General features: G+C 44.9%; 1 protein-coding gene across 1 annotated transcript in view; it reads left to right on the forward strand.

The window, feature by feature from the left end:
• Positions 1–24,374, forward strand: part of LOC143275058 (protein SpAN-like) — a 27,212-nt gene extending 2,838 nt beyond the window's left edge. Inside the window, exons 2-12 of the mRNA XM_076579120.1 lie at positions 5,869–5,935; positions 7,004–7,106; positions 7,665–7,786; positions 8,112–8,232; positions 8,940–9,006; positions 10,459–10,662; positions 12,853–12,979; positions 15,933–16,150; positions 17,109–17,241; positions 17,853–17,987; positions 19,599–24,374. Coding sequence (XP_076435235.1) covers positions 5,869–5,935; positions 7,004–7,106; positions 7,665–7,786; positions 8,112–8,232; positions 8,940–9,006; positions 10,459–10,662; positions 12,853–12,979; positions 15,933–16,150; positions 17,109–17,241; positions 17,853–17,987; positions 19,599–19,753 — 1,452 coding nt within the window. The 3' untranslated portion in view covers positions 19,754–24,374. The remainder of the gene's footprint in view (positions 1–5,868; positions 5,936–7,003; positions 7,107–7,664; positions 7,787–8,111; positions 8,233–8,939; positions 9,007–10,458; positions 10,663–12,852; positions 12,980–15,932; positions 16,151–17,108; positions 17,242–17,852; positions 17,988–19,598) is intronic.
• The last annotated feature ends 1,788 nt before the right edge of the window (positions 24,375–26,162 follow it).

Consider the following 26,162-nt stretch of genomic DNA (forward strand, 5'->3'; position numbering starts at 1 on the left):
CAAAAATAATTCAGAGAATAAAATCAAACAAATACAATAGAAACGATTTTTTTTTTTTAATGGATGAAAACTTGTTTTTTCTCCGGTGTAACTGATTTATTTGCATCATCTTCAGTTTCTCTCTGATCGGCATGAACAGAATCACATCGACATGTGTTTAAGAAATTGAGTTCTTTTGTCGTGCGCATGGCTCGTGGCTGTTGATGAACACCATGTTGTGGTGACGTTATCCTCAAACTGCTGTTATCTTAACTTGCAGAGAGAAATAACAACGGATCCCCCCCCCCCCCAGCTCAGCCCTCAGCCCAGTGACGTAAAGTGCCGATGCAATAGTCTTTGTCGTCAGCACTCGTTCTAAAACATTTCATGGAGGCGATAGTTCAGATTCTCATCTGTTACAGTGAATGACGAGATCCATTCAAGAGAAGATCAGTGTAAAGTAAATTTAGACGTCGTTCTGCACTCAGAAAAGTTCAGATCAGTTTAGGCCCTGAGGGAAAATACAATAATCTAAATGAAGGAAAATAAGGTAAATAGATAAATAAACTGATTATCAAATTATCTGATTTCCTGCCGAGTGACGCGGTGTCAGCTGGGGTACGCGGTGCCAGCTGGGAGTGCCCATTTTCTCTTGGAAGTCTGGGCTGAGGTTTCTTTTTCTTTCTTTTTTTAAATTCATTATCATTTTCGCTCTGTTTCGTCGCGTTTATATTAACTTTGATAACAGAAAAGGTATACCGGTCAGTTCTACATTGATTCCTCTTTAATTAGACATTCAGTTCGTACAGTTCAACGGTTTTTCGAGGATAACGGCAATGTTCGAGGTTAACGGCACCCTTGACGCCGATTACTGAACTCTGCTTCTCTCCGTTTCAAGTATTCATCTTTGATTCCGCCTCAGTCTGTCCTGTTCCCACTAACTCACCATATAACTCTCCTGATTTAGATTCTTTTGGGTTGTTTTTTTTTTTTAAATGATAGCGTGTAGAGATGAAAAAAAAAAAACCACTTTAGCTTGGTTCGTCAATAACCAGTTCGTCAGTATGACGGGACACAGAATTCCTACTTTGGAAATACTCACTCACTCACTCATTTATTCACCCACTTACTTAATTACGTACTGACTGACTTACTAACTGACTGACTGATTTACTTACTTACATACTCACTCACTGACTGACTTACTCACTCACTCACTCACTGACTTAACACAAACGCGCGCGCGCGCACACACACACACACACACACACACACACACGCACGCGCACACACACACATCCGTGAAGCCCGTGACATAGACTGTGTTTCCTCACTTACTTCCTCTTCAGTGGAGACACCGGCTGGCCTTCACTGTGACCAGGAACCACTACTGCAACTACTATAACAACAACTACTACTACTACTGCTGCTGCTGCTACTGCTACTATTACTACTACAACTACTACTATTACTACTGCTGTGCTGCTGCTACTACTGCTACTACTACTACTACTACTATTAATACGAAGCCGGAAGAAGAAGAAGAGGGAGAAGAAGAAGAATGAATGAATGAATGAATGAATCCTATATATAGCACTTTCAAACCACTTAAGTCAGACAAAGAACACCGGCTGCGAAACAAAACAGTTCCTGCCATGACATCTTTACCATTGAACTCCTTAAGGCAAATAAGACAAGGCTATACTTAAGGCGTCATGGAGTGATGGCCTAGAGGTAACGTGCCCGCCTAGGAAGCGAGAGAATCTGAGCACACTTGTTCGAATCACAGCACAGTCGCCAGTATTTTCTCCCCCTCCACTAGACCTTGAGCAGTGGTCTGGACGCTAGTCATTCGGGTGAGACGATAAACCGAGGTCCCGTGTGCAGTATGCACTTCGCGCACGTAAAACAGAACCCACGGCAACAAAAGGGTTGTCCCTGGCAAAATTCTGTACAAAAATCCACTTCGATAGGAAAAACAAATAAAACTGCATGTAGGAAAAAAAAAATACAAAAAAATGTGTGGCGCTCTCAGTGTAGCGACACGCTCTCCATGGGGAGAACAACCCCAATTTCACACAGAGAAACCTGTTGTGACCAAAAAAACAAAAAAAAACAAAACAAAAAAAAGAGAGAGAGAGAGAGAGAAATACAAGTACAAATCCCCAGATTACAAACATTTTTTTAAGAAAAAGGAAAAAGACAACTTCGAACACACACACACACACACACAGACACACACACACACAAACACACACACACACACACACACACACACACACACACACTATTTCATGCAGGCGAATAAAACTGCCGCTCCCAGCGTTCACAATCTCACTACCAAATCATCGGCAGACCACGACAGCGAACTGAGATAGCGCATCACAGACTGCGTAAAAGGGAGAGAAGAAACGTGTCGAGGCTTGCTGGGCATAGAGAAAGGGGGCTGGATTGGGAAGGCAGAAAAAGCAGACAAAAAGTGAAGGAGAAAAAATAAAAAAAAGAAAGAAAAAGGCAGAACCAAACAAAGAGAGGAACTTTCTGGCACCTAATGCCCATGAAGATGATGAGGTTGTTTTCTTCTTTTTTTTTTTATCCTACCGGGCACTGCCTCAACTTTGTCATGCAGTACAGATAAGATAGCGGTCATCACACACCTACCCCCCCCCCCCTCCCCCCCACCCCCAGCAACCCCCTCTCCCCCTCCAGCCACCACCCCCCACCCCTCACCTCCAGTCCTCGTAGTGTGTGATGGTGGTACTGTCCGCATTTTACCTATGTTTTGTGATCTTCTTCTTCTTCTTTTCCTTCTTCAAATTCTTCTTCTTCTTCGCTGCCCTGCAGTCGCCATACTGCCTTAATTACAAACATCCGCATGGGAGATCGCTGTTAGTTATTCAGCTGTAACCATTCAATTTGCGCCGCCTTTTTCTTTTCTTTCTTTTGTTTTCTCTCTGTCCGTCACAGTCCCTCGCTCATATCCTTTGAACTGAACCCAACAACATTCCTCTCTGCATGATTGATTAAGGCACTCCTTCCCGTGTCTGCATTCTGTGGATCCACCTGTGTGTGTGTGTGTGTGTGTGTGTGTGTGTGTGTGTGTGTGTGTTTCTTCAGTTTAACGTCTATTCACTACAAGTGTTTTTAGACGGAAAGGAGTAAAGTAGTGTATAAAGGAAAGGGAATGCATGTAAATAGTAGTGTAAAAAAAAAAAAAAATAAAAAAAGTACATGTTATGTATCAGAGGAAAAGTATATTATAAGAAAAAGTCTAAAGAGGTTGTGGTGTGTATTGAATGAGTTGTCATGGGAAGGAGAATATGTATATGTATATGTGTGTGTGTGTGTGTGTGTGTGTATGTGTTTGCGAGCGCGTGTGTGTGTGTGCGTGTGTTTGCGCGCGCACAAGCGTGTGTGTGTGGAGGGGGGAGGGGTGTGTGTGACTTGTTTATTGAGTTGCGTAGTGGTGGTAAGGCCCTGTGCGGTCGGTGGACTGTGAGAACGATGTGAAGGAAGAGTAACTGCAAGGCACACTATCGGAAGATACAGTGTGTGTGTGTGTGTGTGTGTGTGTGCGTGCATGTGCGTGCGTGTGTGTGTGTGTGTTTGTGTGTGTGTGTGGCTGTAGGGGGGTGGAGGGTTAGGAGGTGGATCGTTGTTAGGGAAGCAGATGGACAGAAGAGATAAGCGGTGTTTATTGTCCTGGTTCCGTCCCTTCCGTGTCGCTGTCACTGTTGGCCACGTAGTCCTGTGGGCTGCCAGTGAGTCACCGGAAATGACGTCACTGCCACAACAACGGACTGCAACTGAAACCTCTGACAGCTTGAAATAAATGTCGGCATCTCCCTGTCTCTCCCCCCCCCCCCACCCGACCCCCCCTCCTCCAACCGGACCCCCCCCCCCCCCTCTTCACCCTTCTCTCCACCCCCCCGCCCCTCTCTCTCTCATCTTGGAAAACTTAGATTTCTGCACCATCTGAGTGCAATGGCTTACACGTATGGGTATTTGCAATACTCTCTCTTCCACCGAGTCTTGTATAACAAGGGAAAATTTCGCGATAGGCTGCCCGCGAGCGAGGATCGCCACCCAAGCAGTGCTGTAGGTCAAGAGACCAACGTCCAGCCTACGTCGTCAAGAGACCAACGTCCAGCCTACGTCGTCAAGAGACCAACGTCCAGCCTACGTCGTCAAGTGACCAACGTCCAGCCTACGTCGTCAAGTGACCAACGTCCAGCCTACGTCGTTGGGTGCTGGACCTCCCAGCATGCACCGCAGCCCTGTGTATTTTATGTCGTTACACTTTAAAAATTTTTCAGTTGTGATCTCGTAGTATGTCACGAACTCTTGTTTCTCACAGTTTCAAGTGATATTTTGTTGAAATCGGATTTTGTTCTTGAATGTTTTGTGATAGTATTTGTTCACTTACCCCTTCATGAGGGGCCATGGCCTGAGGAATAAACCATTCGCATTCTCTCAGTCTCTCTCTCTCTGTCTCTCTCTCTCTGTCTCTCACACACACACATACACACACACACACACACACACACACACACACACACACACACACACACACCGTGACACACACACACATTGCTAAGAGTGGAAAGACGTAAGACTTTAGGATACTTTACTGCTACAACTACCAGCCTACAACTGCTTCTGCTTCACACACACACACACACACACATATATATATATATATATATATATATATATATATATATATATATATATATATATATATATATATATATATACGCACACAAGCACGCACACACACACACACACACAGAGTCGAAAATCACACACATTACATGCGCGCACGCCGTGCGCACGCACGCACGCTCTTTGAAAAAGAAATTCTTTTGTTTTTCAAACTGGAAGCCAGTAGAGTATTGTACTGTCTTTTTACACTGTGGGGGTCTGGTACTTCGTGCTGTACACTGTGAAGGTCTGGTACTTCAGGTCACTTCATGTTGTACACTGTGAGGGTCTGGTACTTCATATCACTTCGTGTTGTACACTGTGACGGTCTGGTACTTCAAGTCACTTCGTGCTGTACACTGTGAGGGTCTGGTACTTCAGGTCACTTCGTGCTGTACACTGTGAGGGTCTGGTACTTCAGGTCACTTCGTGCTGTACACCGTGAGGGTCTGGTACTTCAGGTCACTTCATGTTGTACACTGTGAGGGTCTGGTACTTCAGATCACTTCGTGTTGTACACTGTGAGAGTCTGGTACTTAAGGTCACTTCGTGCTGTACACTGTGAGGGTCTGGTACTTCAGGTCACTTTGTGTTGTACACTGTGAGGGTCTGGTACTTCAGGTCACTTCATGTTGTACACTGTGAGGGTCTCGTACTTTATGTCACTTCGTGCTGTACACTGTGAGGGTCTGGTACTTCAGGTCACTTCGTGCTGTACACCGTGAGGGTCTGGTACTTCAGGTCACTTCGTGCTGTACACTGTGAGGGTCTGGTACTTCAGGTCACTTTGTGTTGTACACTGTGAGGGTCTGGTACTTCAGGTCACTTTGTGTTGTACACTGTGAGGGTCTGGTACTTCAGGTCACTTCGTGCTGTACACTGTGAGGGTCTGGTACTTCAGGTCACTTCGTGCTGTACACTGTGAGGGTCTGGTACTTCAGGTCACTTCGTGCTGTACACTGTGAGGGTCTGGTACTTCAGGTCACTTCGTGCTGTACACTGTGAGGGTCTGAATGCTGCTGATCAATTGACTGATTGGTTGACTGGTTGGTTGACTGATTGTTTGACAGACTGATTAACAGATTGATTGATGGTTGGTGGACAAATTGATCATGTAGATTGATTGACAGATTGTTTAACTGGTTGATTAACAGATTGATTGACGGATTGATTGACTGATTGCAGGTGTTGACGTTCACGGCAGCAAGGGAGCGGACAATGGACCAACTCATTTCTGACGCTGCTCAGACATGTAAGGAAACACAGTGTGGGAGGGGGGGGGGAGGGTCTCGGGGGGCGGGGGCGGGGGGTGGGTAGGATGTATCCTACTGTATTACTCTTTATCACATTCTATTTCTCTGTGGGGAAATTCGGGCTGCTCTCCCATTGGGACCTCGTCTCCTCCCAACGACTAGCACCCACACCACCACTCAAGGTCTGGTGGAGGGGTGAGGAGGGAGGAAGATTCGCGGTCCCTGGATGTGACCACTAGGCCACCGCTCCACCGTGGATCCTGGCTTGGGGAGGCGGTGGTGACGAGAGTGTGCATGTGGGGGGAGGGGGGGGAGGGGGGGGGGAAGGGGGTGGTTGGGGGCGAGGAGGGGGGGAGGTGGTTAGGGATTGGGGGCACGGACGGATACTGTTGTGGACGTCAGCCGAAAATTATCCTCTTCCTGGACACGCGAACTTGCAAGTTGATATCCCCCGCTCTCTCTCTCTCTCTCTCTCTCTCTCTCTCTCTCTCTCTCTCTCACCCACTCCCTCGGCGAGAGAGAGAGAGAGAGAGTGGTAGAGTGTATGAGTAAGCCAGGAAATGATAATGTCAACGTAGAAAAGGTGTGCTCTTGTGGGCATGCAGGGCATGTTTCAGTGTCCCCAGCCCGCTGAACGCTGGCTTTGACAGGGACAATGTACATATCACTGATCATAGCTGTGTATTGACAGGGACAATGTACATATCACTGATCATAGCTGTGTATTGACAGGGACAATGTACATATCACTGATCATAGCTGTGTGTTGACAGGGACAATGTACATATCACTGATCATAGCTATGTATTGATAGGGACAATGTACATAATCACTGATCATAGCTATGTATTGACAGGAACAGTGTACATATCACTGATCATAGCTGTGTATTGACACAGACAATGTACGTATCACTGATCATAGCTGTGTATTGGCAGGGACAATGTACATAATCACTGATCATAGCTATGTATTGACAGGGACAATGTACATATCACTGATCATAGCTGTGTGTTGACAGGGACAATGTACATATCACTGATCATAGCTGTGTATTGCTGTGCCAGTGGCCATGTTCGCCATGCCTCCCCCCAATGATCACGGACCGCCCCCAGACGTCAGGGTTGAGCTGGACATGGTCTTCACCCCCCAGCAGTGGGCACGTGTCCTGTGAGTGTGTGTGTGTGTGTGTGTGTGTGTGTGTGTGTGTGTGTGTGTGTGTGTGTGTGTGTGTGAGAGAGAGAGAGAGAGAGATTGTGTCTGTGTCTTTGCGTGAAAGTCAAAGTAAAAAAAAATGTTTTGATTGTCAGGCCTCTGGCCCATCACATCAGGAGTGCACAATCCCAAGAAAAAGAAAAAACAACAACTATCATGTGTGTGTGTGTGTGTGTGTGTGTGTGTGTGGTAGGTCTCCCATCTTGCGTCTGTTGACATACAGTGAACATTCATTCTTCAGTTTAATTTATTTCACGAGAAATATCTTATGTGTATGTGTGCGTGCATGCGTACGTGCTTGTGTGTGTGTGTACATGCGTGTCAGTGTGAATGTGTGTATGGGGGTGTGGGTGGGTGGATAGGTGGATGGGTGTGTCGTGTTGGACCTGTCTTCAGTCTCACTTCTTTTGACGAACAGTGAACGTTCCTTCTCTACTTTGTTATCAAATTTCACGGGAAATAGCTGACGAGTGTGTGTGTGTGTGTGTGTGTGTGTGTGTGTGTGTGTTTCAGACAAGATCGATCGGGGAAACCCCACGACAGCGGAAGGTCTCGCCGGAAAGCAATACGTAGCGAGGTCTTCCGGTGGCCTGGAGGAGTGATCCCGTGGGAATATCACCCCCACGGTGATTTCTGTGAGTACAGTGCAGCGACTGAAACAACGCCCACTGCCGTTCCCTCCCTTCCTCTTTCTCTCCCTCCCCCCCCTCCCTCTCTCTCTGTCTCTGTCTCTCGGTGACTAATGCACGAGCAGAGTTTCTGTATGGAATCTTTCTTTCTTCTCCTTCTTTCTCTCTTCTTTTCAGATCTGGAGAATCTAGTTTCTCAAACTGATGAAAATCAATTCATGAGTCTGATCATTATGTAAAAATGTTTTCCTTCGATTGTCAAATAGGGGCTGTTGGCGTACGTTCGCAGATCAGATCAGTGACTCTGTGTGTGTGTGTGTGTGTGTGACAGCACGTGACGATAAGATACAGATCCAGCAAGCCCTGGACCAGTGGCAGACACACACCTGCCTTCGTTTCGTCAAGGCCGATCACTCTCATCGCGACAAGATTCAGTTTGCCCCTGGCAATGGGTAGGTTACTTTGTGACTGCCCTTGTTGTCAGGTCGTCCGTCTGTCTGTCTGTCTGTGTTGATCTGCCGCTCGGAACAGGCACTAAAGAATCCTGGGGGTGAGGATGAGGGGGATGGGGGTGGGGGGAGGAGGGAGGGAGAAGGATCTATTCTGCCATTTTCGCATTGCAGGAAATTCTCACGCGGTTTAGGATATGAATCAGTTGAGGATGTTTGTCAGTTTAGGAAATATGTCAGTTCAGGGTTTGTTCAGTTCATGATATGGATTGTCATGCTTTCATGGGCCTGATATTCCACAGTTCACACTGACTTAAATTTGTGGTGAGTAGCCTAAAAATAAAATAAAATAAATTTTAAAAAGTAGCTGGAAGAAAACTATAGGTGCACCTTTTATTGATTTGACACTCTTCAGTGTCATAGTCTGACCAGTGATGCTCTCTCTCTCTCTCTGTGTGCGTGTGTGTGTGTGTGTGTGCATCTCAGAGCCTATCTCCCCCACCCCCAACCCCCATCTGACATCAGTGTTGCTTGGTATCAGTGATGTGAATGTTTATCGTGTTTGCTACAAATGTAAAATTGTCATTTTACAACAGAAAGCAACAAAGTCACATGAATATCATGCCTGTTGTCACGGGTTTCTTTTGAAAGTGTGTGTGTACGTGTGCGTGCGTGTGTGCTTGCGTGTGCGCGTGTGTGTGTGTGTGCAGGTGTTACTCCAACGTGGGCAAGGCCGGGGAGACACAGCAGGTGGGACTGGCTCCAGGCTGTCGCACGGTAAGCCGTCACACAGTGTCTGCTGCAGTCCCCTGCGGGACATGAAGGCTACTGACGTAGAGCAGACCCTGAAAACAATGCCGTGGTTTATCAACTTTGTTGAATACTGTTCCACATAACACCCTGAAAGCAATGCCGTGGTTTATCAACTTTGTTGAATACTGTTCTACACAACAGACCCTGAAAACAATGCCGTGGTTTATCAACTTTGTTGAATGCTGTTCCACATAACAGACCTTGAAAAAAGTGCCGTGGTTTATCAACTTTGTTGAATGCTGTTCCTCATAACAGACCCTGAAAACAATGCCGTGGTTTATCAACTTTGTTGAATACTGTTCCTCATAACAGACCTTGAAAAAAGTGCCGTGGTTTATCAACTTTGTTGAATACTGTTCCACATAACAGACCTTGAAAAAAGTGCCGTGGTTTATCAACTTTCTTGAATACTGTTCCACATAGAACTCTTTCCTCCTGACTGTCACGCTGTCTCTTTCCTGTCATACTGTCTCTTTCCTCCTGTCATGCTGACACTGTCTCTTTCCTGTCACACTCTCTTTCCTGTCATACTGTCTCTTTCCTCCTGTCACGCTGACACACTGTCTCTTTCCTGTCATGCTGTCTTTTTCCTGTCACACTGTCTCTTTCCTGTCACACTGTCTCTTTCCTCCTGTCACGCTGACACACTGTCTCTTTCCTGTCATACTGTCTCTTTCCTCCTGTCATGCTGACACACTGTCTCTTTCCTGTCACACTGTCTCTTTCCTGTCACACTGTCTCTTTCCTGTCATACTGTCTCTTTCCTCCTGTCACGCTGACACACTGTCTCTTTCCTGTCACACTGTCTCTTTCCTGTCACACTGTCTCTTTTCTCCTGACTGCATGCTGTCTCTTTCCTCCTGTCACGCTGACACACTGTCTCTTTCCTGTCATGCTGTCTCTTTCCTCCTGACTGCACGCTGTCTCTTTCCTGTCACACTGTCTCTTTCCTCCTGTCACGCTGACACACTGTCTCTTTCCTGTCATGCTGTCTCTTTCCTCCTGACTGCATGCTGTCTCTTTCCTGTCATGCTGTCTCTTTCCTCCTGTCACGCTGACACACTGTCTCTTTCCTGTCATGCTGTCTCTTTCCTCCTGACTGCATGCTGTCTCTTTCCTGTCACACTGTCTCTTTCCTCCTGTCACGCTGACACACTGTCTCTTTCCTGTCACACTGTCTCTATCCTCCTGTCACGCTTACACACTGTCTCTTTCCTGTCATACTGTCTCTTTCCTCCTGTCACGCTGACACACTGTCTCTTTCCTCCTGACTGCCACACTGACACACTGTCTCTTTCCTCCTGACTGCCACACTGACACACTGTCTCTTTCCTCCTGACTGCCACACTGACACGCTGTCTCCTTCCCTCCTGGCTGCCACACTGACACGCTGTCTGCTTCCCTCCTGGCTGTCAGAAATCAGTGGTTCTGCACGAGGTGGGCCACGCGGTCGGCTTCCAGCACGAGCAGACCCGGCCTGACCGTGACCGGTACGTGACCATCATGAAGGAGAACATCCCGCCTCAGCTCCTCTACAACTTCAAGAAGTACAGCCCCGACTTCCTCAACACCCACGACCTGCCCTATGATTACCTCAGCATCATGCACTACGGCGCCAGGGTAAGCCGCGGCGAAACGAAACGAAATTTCCTTTCCTTTAGCCAGGGCATTGAGATATTCCCTGCTGCGGCGGAATTCTGCTCAGGCGTTGGACTTTATGATCCAGCTTTCATCTGGCGACCAGATTTTTTGGAGGCGCTGTTTCGGCATGGTGTTGTATTCTTGGGGAAAGGGGCTTTATTCCGATTTTCCTCACTCACTGACTCCACCCAGGTGTGAATGGGTACCTCACTTTGGTCGGGGAAGGTAAAAGAAAAAAAAGAAAGATTAAAAAAAAAAAAGGATGGAGATGACTGGATCCCGCCCCCCTTTGCCGATCCCTGGACACAGTGGATGTTATTTCACTGCCCCGATTTTGCTATAAAAGGCTATGGCCTTTTATTACCATTACCTTTTATTGAGATAAGCAAATGTACGTGTTTATGTTTTACCTCGCCCTGGGGTGTTAAACAGTGAAGGAGAGAATAACAAAATGGTGACTAGGAGGTATACGGAAATATAAGAATGATCTTTAACGAGAAGTAGGTAACTTTGAGGTAGGCAGGACCACCTTACAAACACTGTGACCAGACAGGACCGCCTTACCAACACTGTGACCAGACAGGACCACCTTACAAACACTGTGACCAGACAGGACCGCCTTACCAACACTGTGACCAGACAGGACCACCTTACAAACACTGCACGTGACTAAACAGGACCACCTTACAAACACTGCACGTGACTACACAGGCCCACCTTACAAACACTGTGACCAGACAGGACCACCTTACTAACACTGTGACAAAACAGGACCACCTTACAAACACTGTGACAAAACAGGACCACCTTACTAACACTGTGACAAAACAGGACCACCTTACAAACACTGCACGTGACTACACAGGCCCACCTTACTAACACTGCACGTGACTACACAGACCCACCTTACAAACACTGCACGTGACTACACAGGACCACCTTACAAACACTGTGACCAGACAGGACCACCTTACTAACACTGTGACAAAACAGGACCACCTTACAAACACTGTGACAAAACAGGACCACCTTACTAACACTGTGACAAAACAGGACCACCTTACTAACACTGTGACAAAAAAGGACCACCTTACAAACACTGCACGTGACTACACATGCCCACCTTACAAACACTGCACATGACTAAACAGGACCACCTTACAAACATTTCACGTGACTAGACAGGACCACCTTACTAACACTGTGACAAAAAAGGACCACCTTACTAACACTGTGACAAAACAGGACCACCTTACAAACACTGTGACGAGATAGGACCACCTTACAAACACAGTGACTAGATAGGACCACCTTACCAGCACAGTAGGTGACCAAACAGGTAGACAGGTGACACTGCACTGCATGTGACGTGACCAGACAGGTAGCACTGTACTGCACGTGACGTGACCAGACAGGTAGCACTGTGCTGCACATGACGTGACCAGACAGGTAGCACTGTGCTGCACATGACGTGACCAGACAGGTAGCACTGTGCTGTACGTGACGTGACCAGACAGGTAGCACTGTACTGCACGTGACGTGACCAGACAGGTAGCACTGTACTGCACGTGACGTGACAAGACAGGTAGCACTGTGCTGTACGTGACGTGACAAGACAGGTAGCACTGTGCTGTATGTGACGTGAGCAGACAGGTAGCACTGTGCTGTACGTGACGTGACCAGACAGGTAGCACTGTGCTGTACGTGACGTGACAAGACAGGTAGCACTGTACTGCACGTGACGTGACCAGACAGGTAGCACTGTACTGCACGTGACGTGACAAGACAGGTAGCACTGTGCTGTACGTGACGTGACCAGACAGGTAGCACTGTGCTGTACGTGACGTGAGCAGACAGGTAGCACTGTACTGCGCGTGACGTGACCAGACAGGTAGCACTGTACTGCACGTGACGTGACCAGACAGGTAGCACTGTACTGCACGTGACGTGACCAGACAGGTAGCACTGTGCTGTACGTGACGTGAGCAGACAGGTAGCACTGTACTGCACGTGACGTGACCAGACAGGTAGCACTGTGCTGTACGTGACGTGAGCAGACAGGTAGCACTGTACTGCACGTGACGTGACCAGACAGGCAGACAGGTAGCACTGGGCTGCACGTGATGTGAGCAGACAGGTAGACAGGTACCACTGTGCTGCACGTTGCAGGCCTTTTCGGTGAACGGAAGGCCAACCATCCGGACCAGGGATGCCAGCTACCAGGACGTCATCGGCACGTCACGTGACCTCAGCTTTCTGGACATCAAACTGGCCAACGTCCTCTATCAATGTGACGGTCAGTGCAAACTGAGGGGTGTGTTGCGTTGCGTTGCGTTGCGTTGCATTGTGTTGTGTTGTGTTGTGTTCTACTGCATTGTATTGTATTGTCTTATATTGTGTTGTACTGCATTGTGTTGTGTCGCATCGTATTGTGTGTTGTGTTGTGTTGTGTTGTGTCATATTGTGTTGTGTTGTGTCGTATTGCATTGTACGCTGTTGTGTCGTATTGTATTGTATTGTGATGTGTTGTGTCGCATCATATTGTATTGTGTTGCGTCGTATCGTATTGTATTGCATTGTGTTGTGTTGCGTCGCATCGTATCGTGTATTGTATTGTGTTGTGTCGTATTGTATTGTATTGTGATGTGTTGTGTCGCATCATATTGTATTGTGTTGCGTCGCATCGTATCGTGTATTGTATTGTGTTGTGTCGTATTGTATTGCGTTGTATCGTATTGTATTGCATTGTGTTGTGTTGTGTCGTACTGTATTGAATTGTGTTGTGTTGTGTTGCATCATATTGTATATTGTGTCAGTATGTCGTATCGTATTGTATTGAATTGTGTTGTGTTGTGTCGCATCGTATTGTATATTGTGTTGTGTCGTATCGTATTGTGTATCGTATTGTGTTGTGATGTGATGTGTCGCATCGTACTGTGTATTGAGTTGGGCTGTGTTATTTTCCAACGTATTCTGTTGTATTTTATTGCACTGTATTGTTTTAATTTTGTCACAACAGATTTATCTGTGTGAATTTCAGATTGTTCTTACGGGCAAGAGTGTGTCGCTATAGTACAGCCCCACCCTGTTGTTTGCTCTTTTCGTGTTGTTTTTTTTTTTGTTGCTGTTTGTTTGTTTGTTTGTTTTTCCTACATTTGTATTTGCTTCAACGGTGGGGTTTTTTTCCCCACAGCATTTTGCCAAGAAAATCCCTTTTGTCGCCGTGGGTTTTTTGGTTGTTGTTTTTTTTTTACGTGCGCCAAGGGCGTGCTGAACACAGGACCTCGGTCCATCGACGCATTCGAATGTCTAGCGCCCAGACCACCGCTCAAATTCTGGTGGAAGGTCGGAGTAAAAATCACGGACAGTTTCAGTTTCAGTTTCAATAGCTCAAGGAGGCGTCACTGCGTTCGGACAAATCCATATACGCTACACCACATCTGCCAAGCACAGATGCCTGACCAGCAGCGTAACCCAACGCGCTTAGTCAGGCCTTGAGAGAAAAAAAAAGAAGAAAAAAAAAGGGGGTGAATAAATAATAGATAAATACATTAAAAAAATAACTACTACCACTACTAATAATATGTATAAGGCGCAAAAACTTGATGAAGTCAACTATAAGTGTACATAAATAAATAATAATTATAATATAAAAAAAAGTAGTAGTAGTAGTAACAATAATAATGATAAATAAAAAAAGACAGTACACGGGACTTGAACTACTGCAGCGAAATGAATCTCTCTGACAGGGAGATAATGAAGGTGATGACGCTGTATTGTGTGTCGTGTGCCCCCCCCCCCCCCCCCCCCCCCCCCCCCCCCCGCACACGCACGCACACACAGAGCGGCATGTTATGACAGAGAGTGGGATCAGGGGGTAGTAGGAGGCTGACACTGACCTTTAACCTCTGATTTTGAATGTCCTCAGAGATCGTGCTGTACCCGTGAACAGTAACAATTTTAAATACGTTGGAAATAAAGTATGATCTCTATCAACACCCCCCCCCCCCCTCCGCATTTTGCCAAAACATTACCCTAATCTTTGGCCTATCACCCTGTTTACCATCACAATCAGAAATGAAATGACTTCAAGGGCCCTAGTTCATACCTACCATCCTGCCAAGTATACTTGTAGAAGCCGGGAACAATGCCAACGTTTAAGTGTATCACACACACACACACACACACACACACACACACACACGTATTACATTACTGTAACACCGAAGACCACCATTTCGCTGTAACACGTAAAAACATCGTACTGCAACGACAGAGACTAGGATTCTGTAACACCTAAGACCATCATGCTGTAACACTTAGACCACTATCACGCTATATCACCAAAGACCAGCATGTTACAACACCTAAGACCACCATCTTGGTATAACAGCAATACCATACTGTAATATCTAAGACCATATTGTAACACCGAAGGCGATACTGTGACACCTAAGACCATGCTGTAACACCTAAAACCATATTGTAATATCTAAAACCATACTGTAACACCTAAGACGATATTGTAATATCTAAAACCATATTGTAACACCGAAGACTATACTGTGACACCTAAGACCATACTGTAACACCTAAAACCATATTGTAATATCTAAAACCATACTGTAACACCTAAGACTATACTGTTACACCTGAGACCATACTGTAACATCTAAGACGACACTCTAACACCTGAGACCATACTGTAATATCTAAGACCACTCTGTAACACCCAAGACAGTACTGTGACGCCTAAGACCATAATGTAATATCTAAAACCATACTGTAACCCCTAAGACGATATTGTGACAACTTTGACCATACTGTAATATCTAAGACGACACTGTAACACCAAAAGACCATACTGTAATATCTAAGACCCTTCTGTAACACCTAAGACGGTACCGTGACACCTAAGACCATACTGTAATATCTAAGAACTTACAGTACAGTAACACCTAAGACCATACTGTAATATCTAAGACCATACCGTTACACCAAAGCCGATACTATAACACCAAAGACCTTACTGTAATATCTAAGAACATACTGTAACACCTAAGACGATACCGTGTCACCTTAGACCATACTGTAATATCTGAGACGACACTGTAACACCTAATACCACACTGTGACACCTGAGACGATAGTGTGACACCCAAGACCACAGTGTAACACCTAATCCCATAGCTTAACACCTAAGACGACGGCGCTGTTTCACGTAGCTGTTATGACCAACGTTGTTGCAGCGGGCTGTGCGGGGAAGGAGAAGTGTCCCCCTGAAGGGTTCATGAACAAACACTGCAAGTGCATGTGTCCGGGCCGCCCCCTGCAGGAATGTTCCCGTTCCGGACGGCAAACCGATTCCGGTAGCGACTCCCGCACCACGACAACTGCCAAGACTGGAGTTGAAGCCAGAACGAGCACCCAACCAAGTCAGTATATTCAAAGACCCAAACCGTCTTGGGTACTGTTGAATTGGAGTAGGAATTTCCGTCACGCATATTGGTGGTGATTGCAGGCATTTTGTTAGGGTATTGATTTTTGACTCACTTGTGTAAACAAAGTGAGTCTATGTTTTAACCCGGTGTTCGGTTGTCTCTGTGTGTGTGTGTGTGTGTGTGTGTGTGTGTCTGTGTGCGTGTGTGTCTGTGTCTGTGTGTCCATGGTAAACTTTAACATTGACATTTTCTCTGCAACTACTTTGTCAGTTGACACCAAATTTGGCATAAAAATAGGAAAAATTCAGTTCTTTCCAGTCATCTTGTTTAAAACAATATTGCGCTTCTGGGATGGGCACAAAAAATAAAGAATGAAGCCTAATTATATGCAAACTGCATTTACTGTTATATTTATATTTTTTGTAAATGCATTATACTCAATACATGAAAAGCTTGGAATTTTTTTAAAGTGTATCACAAGTGAGTCGTGAAGGCCTTGCCTTTCTTGTTCCGTTTGAGTTTTATCGTTTATGGGAGGAGGGGAAGAAGGGGATGAATGGTGAGTTGGGGGGAGACCAGGATTTGTTGAATTGTTTTGAAACCATGTTGTTGTTTTTCCTTGTTGGTTTGTTGGATGGGTTTGTTGTTGTTGTTGTTGTTGTTGTCTGTTGTCATTATTGTTGTCATTGTTGTTTCTGGCCATTAAGGAGAAGCGTGAGCGAAGGAAGCAGGGCTCAACTTCTGGAGACATTTTCCCCTTGCAACACCTGTGGGAAGTGCTGCGCATCCAGAATCGGCCTCTTCTCCCGTATGAGGACGCATACCGACAGATAAGCCTGCCTGCCTACTCGTCCGTCGGTCCGACGGGAGACTCCATTGTATTGTCATTGTTACTGTTGTTGTCCTTGTTGTTGTTGTTGTGACGTGTCTGGCGGTGTTCCACTGACTGACCATTGAAGTTTGTGGCTGTGTGGACAGGCGTAGACGGGGGGAGAGGAGTGCCGGGACCAGTACAGGCAGTGCGGGGAGTGGGCGGAGAGGGGGGAGTGTGTGGACCAGCAGAACGGGGTCTACATGCAGGCCTACTGCCGCCAGTCCTGCTCCCTCTGCGACAAGGGTACGCTTGGCAGGGCTGCCTCCATCCACCCTGCCTTTATCTGTTCTTCTCTCCCTCCATCCACCCTGCCTTTATCTGTTCTTCTCTCCCTCCATCCACCCTGCCTTTATCTGTTCTTCTCTCCCTCCATACACCCTGCCTCTTTCTCTTCTTCTCTCCCTCCATACACCCTATTTCTGTTCTTCTCTCCCTCCATACACCCTGCCTCTTTCTCTTCTTCTCTCCCTCCATACACCCTATTTCTGTTCTTCTCTCCCTCCATACACCCTGCCTCTTTCTCTTCTTCTCTCCCTCCATACACCCTGCCTCTTTCTCTTCTTCTCTCCCTCCATACACCCTGCCTCTTTCTGTTCTTCTCTCCCTCCACACACCCTGCCTTTATCTGTTCTTCTCTCCCTCCATACACCCCGCCTTTATCTGTTCTTCTCTCCCTCCATACACCCTGCCTCTTTCTCTTCTTCTCTCCCTCCATACACCCCGCCTCTTTCTCTTCTTCTCTCCCTCCATACACCCTGCCTCTTTCTCTTCTTCTCTCCCTCCACACACCCTCAACACAATGTATAGTTGATCAATGAATGCACCAATCAGTGAATCGATCCCCAATGCTTCAGATGATGACCGCCCATCGTGCCGGGACACGGGGGAGCACTGTGAGTTCTGGGGAGGGGAGGGTCACTGCACTGACGAGTTTGTCCACTTCATGCGTGCCCACTGCCCTCACACCTGTGGTCACTGCCACCGTCACAGTGAGTGTCTGGCTGTGGCTGTCTTATTCTTCTTGTGTTTCATTGCATGTCAGTGGTTTCCGCAAACCTAGGAAAGGCTCTGTCAATGTTTTCCGCAAACCTAGGAAAGGCTCTGTCAATGGCTGACACAAACCTAGGATAGGCTCTGTCAGTGGTTTCCAAAAACCTAGGAAAGACTCTGTCAATGGTTCACACAAACCCAGGATAGGCTCTGTCAATGGTTGACACAAACCTAGGATAGGCTCTGTCAGTGGTTTCCGAAAACCTAGGAAAGGCTCTGTCAATGGTTGACACAAACCTAGGATAGGCTCTGTCAGTAGTTCACACAAACCTAGGAAAGGCTCTGTCAGTAGTTCACACAAACCTAGGAAAGGCTCTGTCAGTAGTTCACACAAACCTAGGAAAGGCTCTCGAGGCCTGATCAGCGGCGTTGGGTTTTTGCGAAGTTCAGGAATCCACTCCTTTTTTTTTTTTTTTTTTTTTTTTACAACAGATGTGTTGCGTATATGGATCTGTCCACATGCTCTGACACCTTGAAACTAAATCTGAATAATAATCATCATCATCAGCATCATCATCATAACATAATAATGATGATAATGATGAAGATGATGATAATGATACGTATTTATATACTGTACCGCAGAATTTTGTGCAGAGACAAATATAATGGCTTTGAAGCCAGTCATTCACGCCACACTTAATCCAAGGAACGAAAAACAAAACTTGTAACAGAATCCATGTGAGTAAAAAGCTGTAGACCATGCTCGCCGAATACAGGGGCGGGGGAAGGGGAATGGAAGGGGGGTGGGGGTGGGGGGTTCTATTATGTAAAGAGGTATCTCTGTCTGTGTCTATTTCTGTTCGTCTGTCTGTCTCGTGTTCTGTCTGTGTCTGTCCATCCCTGTCTGTGCCGATTTGTCTGTGTCTGTGTCTGTCGGTTGATCTGTATTTTCCGTAGGAATGGTGGCTTGTTCTCCAAGATCGGTTTGGTTGTGTTGTAAGCAAGTATGAATGCGATGTGTAAATATGTGATCCACTTTTGTTTCACACCTTCCTTTGCTTCTTAATTGGGGGGGAGAAAGAGAAAATAAAGTGAAACAGTTGTATGTGGGTGTGTAGTGTAGGCTGTCTGTCAAACCATTTGACCTGTACAGTGATGTGCCTGGTGTTTAACTGTAGAAAGATAAAAAGAAGAAAAAAATATATTTTCAAAAAACGAATAAAGAGGAATAAAGAACATTTTTCCTAAGGTCACAGGCCAAAGGGAAGAGGACCTGATCAACGTGGGAGACATTAGGAGCGAGTGTCAGGCCATATATCAAAGGAGATAAATATACGCAAAAGATTAACCGTTTTCATTCTGGTTTATTTTGTGTCTGCTTGGACGCAAATTTTTCATTTCCAGGGAGAAACAGAGACATACACATAGACAGAGACACAGACTTGCTCTTCTGGCCTGCCGTTTGTGATTATCAAGTACTGCTGTACTGAGCAGAAATAGTAGTATCAGTATAAGTAGCAGTAATGTCATTATCATTATTATTCAATATAATGTCAGTATCACTGTTGTTGTTGTTGTTGTAATTATTACCATTATCATTTTTCCAGAATCCCCAAACGCAGAAGAGAGATACCGCCAGATGACGTCAAATGATGTTGGTTATGACGTCAACTCCAGTGGCGTGGCATCACAACCGATGACACTTGGCATAAGTTATGTTGTCGTCACTACTTTAAACCTCTTGGTACTTCGTGGGCAATGATTTGATATTATAAGGGTTCATTTGTGCAAACGAAGTCAGTCTGTGTAATCATACTGTTTCTACCTGAGTAGAGCCGACTTACAGCTGCCCGTAGGCGCTCATCATTCGTTTTCTGTGTCAATCAGGCAGACGTAAGTCACACACACATGTCAGGGTTCGAATCTAACTTTGTTTTTTGAGTGCCTGTCGGGCTGCACTCTGAACAAAACATTTGAGTGCCCAACTGTGGTTTAGGGTGCCAGCATCAGTAATAGAATTAAATAAAATATTTGACTGAGTTATAATTTGGGCAACCACTGGTCTGGTGGCATGTCAAAGTTGTCGTGGAATGCTGCATTGACTTCACTCACAACTGATTGCTGGGGCATCAGCTTTTTCCAATCATCGTACACCACTGACTAGTTTAGCACACGGTGCGAACATCCCCTGCTACTGCTGACTTGACATACACTATTTCTTGGTCTCTTGGGGCACTGTCTGTTGAACCGTCTAGAATTAGACTGAAGAATCTTGTAGTGTTGTCACTGAGCCTTTCTTTTAGTGTCTGTCTCACTGAACTGCAGCAATGCTCGCACAAAACATCTTGCAAGCCATGTCAGTGACGTACGTCTGTCCAATGTAATGTGTGGTGTGTGTGTGTGTGTGTGTGTGTGTGTGTGTGTGTGTGTTGGAGCTCATGTACGTTTATATGTATTTGACTGTGCTTTCATATCTGTCAGTGAAACTGCATGTTTGGTGCATACCTGTTATGCATGTGTGGGTGTATGTGTGAATGTGTGTCTTCATGTTTTACATTTATTTGCTTATTTATCATCATTGTTGTCTTATTTATTTATTTATTAATTATTATTATTATTCTTTTATTATTATTATTACTACTACCTTTTTATATTATAATTTTTTAAAATTTATTTATGTAAGCTTATCTATTATTTATTCACCTTTTTTCTTCTTTTTTTTTCTCAAGGCCTGACTAAGCGCGTTGGGTTACGCTGCTGGTCAGGTATCTGCTTGGCAGATGTGGTGTAGCGTATATGGATTTGTCCGAACGCAGTGACGCCTCCTTGAGCTACTGAAACTGAAACTGTCCAATGTCCACTCCATGTTTTTCATGCACATGGCACAGTGAAAGTGAAGTCAGTGAATGGTCTGGAAAGTTTGACAATCGCATGAGTGATTCTTTTTAGCTTCTTTAATTTACTCTTTCTGCCACATCTTGCTCGAGAGAGAGCAGAGCTCTCCCTGCTGCTGTCTCTGACACAACCTTTTTTCTTGCTTCAGTCTTGTCTTTCCACGGACAGCTTGTGCACTTGAGATTGGGAGTGCCTCACGAGTGTGAACCTTGTAGTCACTTTTGTTCCATCAACCAGTTCATTGTTTGCTTTTCCAATTCCACCTCCCCTCTGTTCGGTCTCCTTCCGAAACGGTACACACACGAGTCCCCTTGGGTGCCATCTTCCTTCGTTTCGACGGTGTGCCAAGGGTGCCAAGTAAAGTCTTTCTGCCAGGCTTCATCGTACACACGCTGGCGCTTTGATTCGTATTCCTGCTGTTTATTCTTTTTGTCATCCTGAGCATTCGTCTCAGTTTCGGGAGCCTTTCTTTTAACACTGAAGATGGGAAGCATCGTCCGTCACTAACGTGTCATGAATGTCAACATCCGATCATTCACGCGCAAAGATGCTGCTCCGCGAAGCGAGCTGTAGCAGACGACACTTTACATTTCGATCGACCGCGTTGGAGCTTGCTTTCTTGGTGTGTCTTTTTATTAATTTATTTTCTTTCGCCTCTATCAATTTTTGAGTGACAACTGGGCACTCTTGACAGAAAATTTGCGTGCCCGAGCCAACTTTTCGTACATTTGCACCCGAGCACCCGCTAAATTCTTTCACGAGCGCAATAAAGTGCATGCCGCGCACGCGGCTTCTGTTTATCGTCTCATCCGAATGACTAGTGTCCAGACCACTGACTCAGGGTATTGTGGAGGGGGAGAAAAATAATAAAAAAACTGGTGGGTTGTTGGGCAGAAATCAGGGAGTTTTGTCGAAAGTGCCCATCTTTACTGGGACTGCAACAGGCAACAGGCGGAGAACGAGAAGCGGCAGGTTCAGAGCCTCCCGTGCGAGAACAACACGTGAAAACTGTTCTCTTAACCCCAAAACCCCATCCCCACCCGCCAGCCATGATAGGCAATGCACACATTTTTTTTTTTTATCCATTTCTGCCATTTCTTGTGTGTGTGTGTGTGTGTGTGTAAATAAAACATAGGCTATATGTACCAATGTAAAAGATGAAGTTTTGGTTACTTTTTTTAAACATTTAACTTGCAGTACTGGTCTTTGGAGTCATTAAAAATGGATGTTTACATATTTGTTCAAAATTTTAATATATTAAATATTGTATATCTATCTGAAATTTTAAGAATTTATCATTTTAAAAAAATGTAGAAAGATTTTTTATTCTTGAATAATGTTTCTTAAAGTAAAGGTTTATTTTGAACAGAGTGATTTATTGCATGCATGAATGCTTTGATTTTGGTACAGATCATGCCGTTTAGGACTTGCTTTTTATCATGATTATATATAGTGTGTTTCTTAGTTCTGAAATATAGTGTTTCCTAAAAGATACATACATGTTTAAAATGTACCTCTTTTACTACACAATAAATCAAGCTTTACTGTGTTTTAATACTTTCATGTTTTTATTCAACTTGACATATTTTACTTTTTCCTTAATTCAACCTTTGTCATGTTATTTTGTGTTGACTGAGACTGTGACTGTGTTGTGTGAGTGATGATCAGTTGAGTCATTGAATGAAAACTAATTTCCAGTCGGATGAAGAAAGATGTATTACATTACTGTTTCCAGCTGATCATCTCAGGAAACTTTGTTGACAGCGTTTTGCTTCAAATAGGGTTGTTTTCTTTTCTTTTAAACTAGTTACTTTTTCTACATTCCACTCAAACTGACAATTCACAGCAGGGCTCATAATGATACAGTAAGCAATAAATGTTTCAACAACCATTAATTTTTGTTGCTATTGCTACTACTGGCAATAATAATAATGATGATAATAACAATAATAATAATAATGCAGATGGCTGCACGCACATGGCCTCATTGAAGAAGTCATGCAGGGCGTATACACTAAGTGTTAATTCCCTTTGTTACTGTATACTTTTTGTATCATGTACTATAAATACAATCCATAAACATGCAGCTTGTGTGTTGAACAAATACATTCTGAAAACAAACGATGCAGTCATTAAGATGATATCTCTGAAACAGCTGTTTTGGCCGAAAGACATACTGATCCATAAATAAACAGAAAATACAGGAAACACATAAAGGTAATTTTTCACGGCCATCCCGGCCACTGGTCTAAAAAATAGTTTGAGGTCAGTGCCTTCAGTGCATTGAATTCGCAATGACGGGCGCAATAGCTGAGTGGTTAAAGCGTTGGACTGTCAATCTGAGGGTCCCGGGTTCGAATCACGGTGACGGCGCCTGGTGGGTAAAGGGTGGAGATTTTTACGATCTCCCAGGTCAACATATGTGCAGACCTGCTAGTGCCTGAACCCCCTTCGTGTGTATATGCAAGCAGAAGATCAAATACGCACGTTAAAGATCCTGTAATCCATGTCAGCGTTCAGTGGGTTATGGAAACAAGAACATACCCAGCATGCACACCCCCGAAAACGGAGTATGGCTGCCTACATGGCGGGGTAAAAACGGTAATACACGTAAAAGCCCACTCGTGTGCATACGAGTGAACGCAGAAGAAGAAGAATTCGCAATGTGCTCAAGGGCTCGGCACACTGAGGAAGGTGGGGCCCAGTCCTCTCTTTCCTCTGTTTAATCTTCCCCAACCGGTCAGGTACCAGGGGTGAGTGAAGAAAATCAGAGTAAAATGCCTTTCCTAAGGACACAACACCATGTCGAACCCTGTTCCCCTGTGAACACTGGATCAGATGTCCACTGCCAAAGCAACTGATCTAAAACCACTGTTCTAAAATTACGTGGAGCATAGACACAAATATCTCGAATTCTAGTGTCTATGCATGGAGCCATTTGATGAGTGATTTGGTCAGGCACCCCTAATGCCTTATGGGATACATAATGCCTGTGACCAATGGCATGCTGGGGTATACATTGCCTCCTCATTTGTTCCGTCTGCTATTCAACAAATTACAATGATGGCCACAACATTCCTCCACAGAATTAGAGAAAGTATTTTTCATTTATCCGTTAAGAACTGAATATTTGATATCTAAACACAACTTTATTGTACATCAATTTTATCTTAGAATTTTTTTTTTAAGTATATATTGTTCAATGTCTGTTTTCCAGAATTTCACTGTAGACAATCTAACAATAAACCATGTTGAAACATACGATTAAACTTCAGTCTCAGGTTCAGTTTCATCATATGGTTATTTGTGTGAAAGTTTGTGTATTCAAGAACCTGAGTGGGCAAGAGAGAGGGAGAGAGAACGTGTATGCATGTGTGTGTGATTGTGTGTGTGCATGTGTGTATGTGTGTGTTTGTGTGTGTGTTGTTATTGCAAATGCATTAAACTTTCCATATGATGCTTACTTGAATTATGCACTTTCATTTACTAATCAGCATTCAATTAAAAAAAAAATAAAAAGAAAATTACTGTCTTTGTTTATTTTATATATATATATTTAGATTCAAAAGAGAGAGACTGAGAGAAAGACAGAGAGACAGACAGACAATGAAAGAGAGATACAGTAGAGAGAGACAGAGTATGACATATCATTTCTGATTGTGGTACAGTTGTCTGCTTTATCATCTTTTTTTTTCTTCTTTTTTTCAAGTTTCACACACATACATACATACACTTTCTCTCTCACTCTCTCAGAAATGATATGCTATTATGAACATATATGAAAAAAGAATACATGTGTATGGAAAACAAAACAAAAAACAACAAAAAAACCAACAGCCAACATGTTCAGATAACCATAGAAAGAAATATGGGAAGAGAATTGCAGGTCCTGACACTTGAAAAACAAAAGGTAAAAACTGTCGCTCTTAACAGTGAGTGTCTGAGCGTGTATTGCATGAAAACACATTCATGACACACACATACAGGCACTCATACTCACATATATAAAATGCTTGCTCACATCCACTTACACATATTTACATACTCATATACATGTACACATACTCATATATGTGTGCACATATTCACATACATGCACACACACACACTTGCAAAACTTCATACATCTGTCAAATTCTACAATTTTAATTCTGTTTTTTAAGCATGATCTTGAGTTCAATCTCATTGCTAGTGGCAACATATACTTCGTGTGAAAGGGCGAGGGGGAGGGTGGTGTATGCATGCAAATGTATGGGTATTGTGTGTGTGTGTGTGTATGCATGTGTGCATGCGCATGCACATATCTGTCTAAGCATGCAAATGTACATCATTTACGTATTTGCACCTGTATGTGTGTGTTTATGACTATGCGTTTGTGCCTCTGTGTTTGTCTGTGTGTTTGCACATGTATGTGTGTGTATGTTTATGCCGGTATGTGTGTTTGTGCCTGTATATGAGTGTTTGCGCCTGTAAGTGTGTGTGTATGTGATACGTGACAAGGTTTTGAATAAAAATCATTTTCCCAGAAACACAGTAATATGGAACCCTCATGTCCTGTGTGCTCAGTTATTTTCTACACCATTTTCTGTGAGAATCACTTAAGACGAATTTTAACTATTCACTGCCTTCCCATCACTACCCCACCTTTCCCCCTCAGGTGATATGGTGACACCACTCCCTCACAGGTAATGTCATGACACCCCTCACTACCACACCTCTCCCCCACAGGTAATGTCATGACACCCCTCACTACCCCACCTCTCCCCCTCAGGTGATATGGTGACACCACTCCCTCACAGGTAATGTCATGACACCCCTCACCATCCCACCTCTCCCCCCCAGGTAATGTCATGACATCATTCACTACCCCACCTCTCCCTCACAGGTAATGTCATGACACCCCTCACTACCCCACCTCTCCCCCACAGGTAATGTCATGACACCCCTCACTACCCCACCTCTTCCCCCACAGGTAATGTCATGACACCCCTCACTACCCCACCTCTTCCCCCACAGGTAATGTCATGACACCCCTCACTACCCCACCTCTCCCCCACAGGTAATGTCATGACATCCCTCACTACCCCACCTCTCCCCCACAGGTAATGTCATGACACCCCTCACTACCCCACCTCTCCCCCACAGGTAATGTCATGACACCCCTCACTACCCCACCTCTCCCCCACAGGTAATGTCATGACACCCCTCACTACCCCACCTCTCCCCCACAGGTAATGTCATGACACCCCTCACTACCCCACCTCTTCCCCCACAGG

The sequence above is a fragment of the Babylonia areolata genome, chromosome 29 (genome assembly GCF_041734735.1).
Source record: "Babylonia areolata isolate BAREFJ2019XMU chromosome 29, ASM4173473v1, whole genome shotgun sequence".
Classification (NCBI taxonomy): Eukaryota; Metazoa; Mollusca; class Gastropoda; order Neogastropoda; family Buccinidae; genus Babylonia; species Babylonia areolata.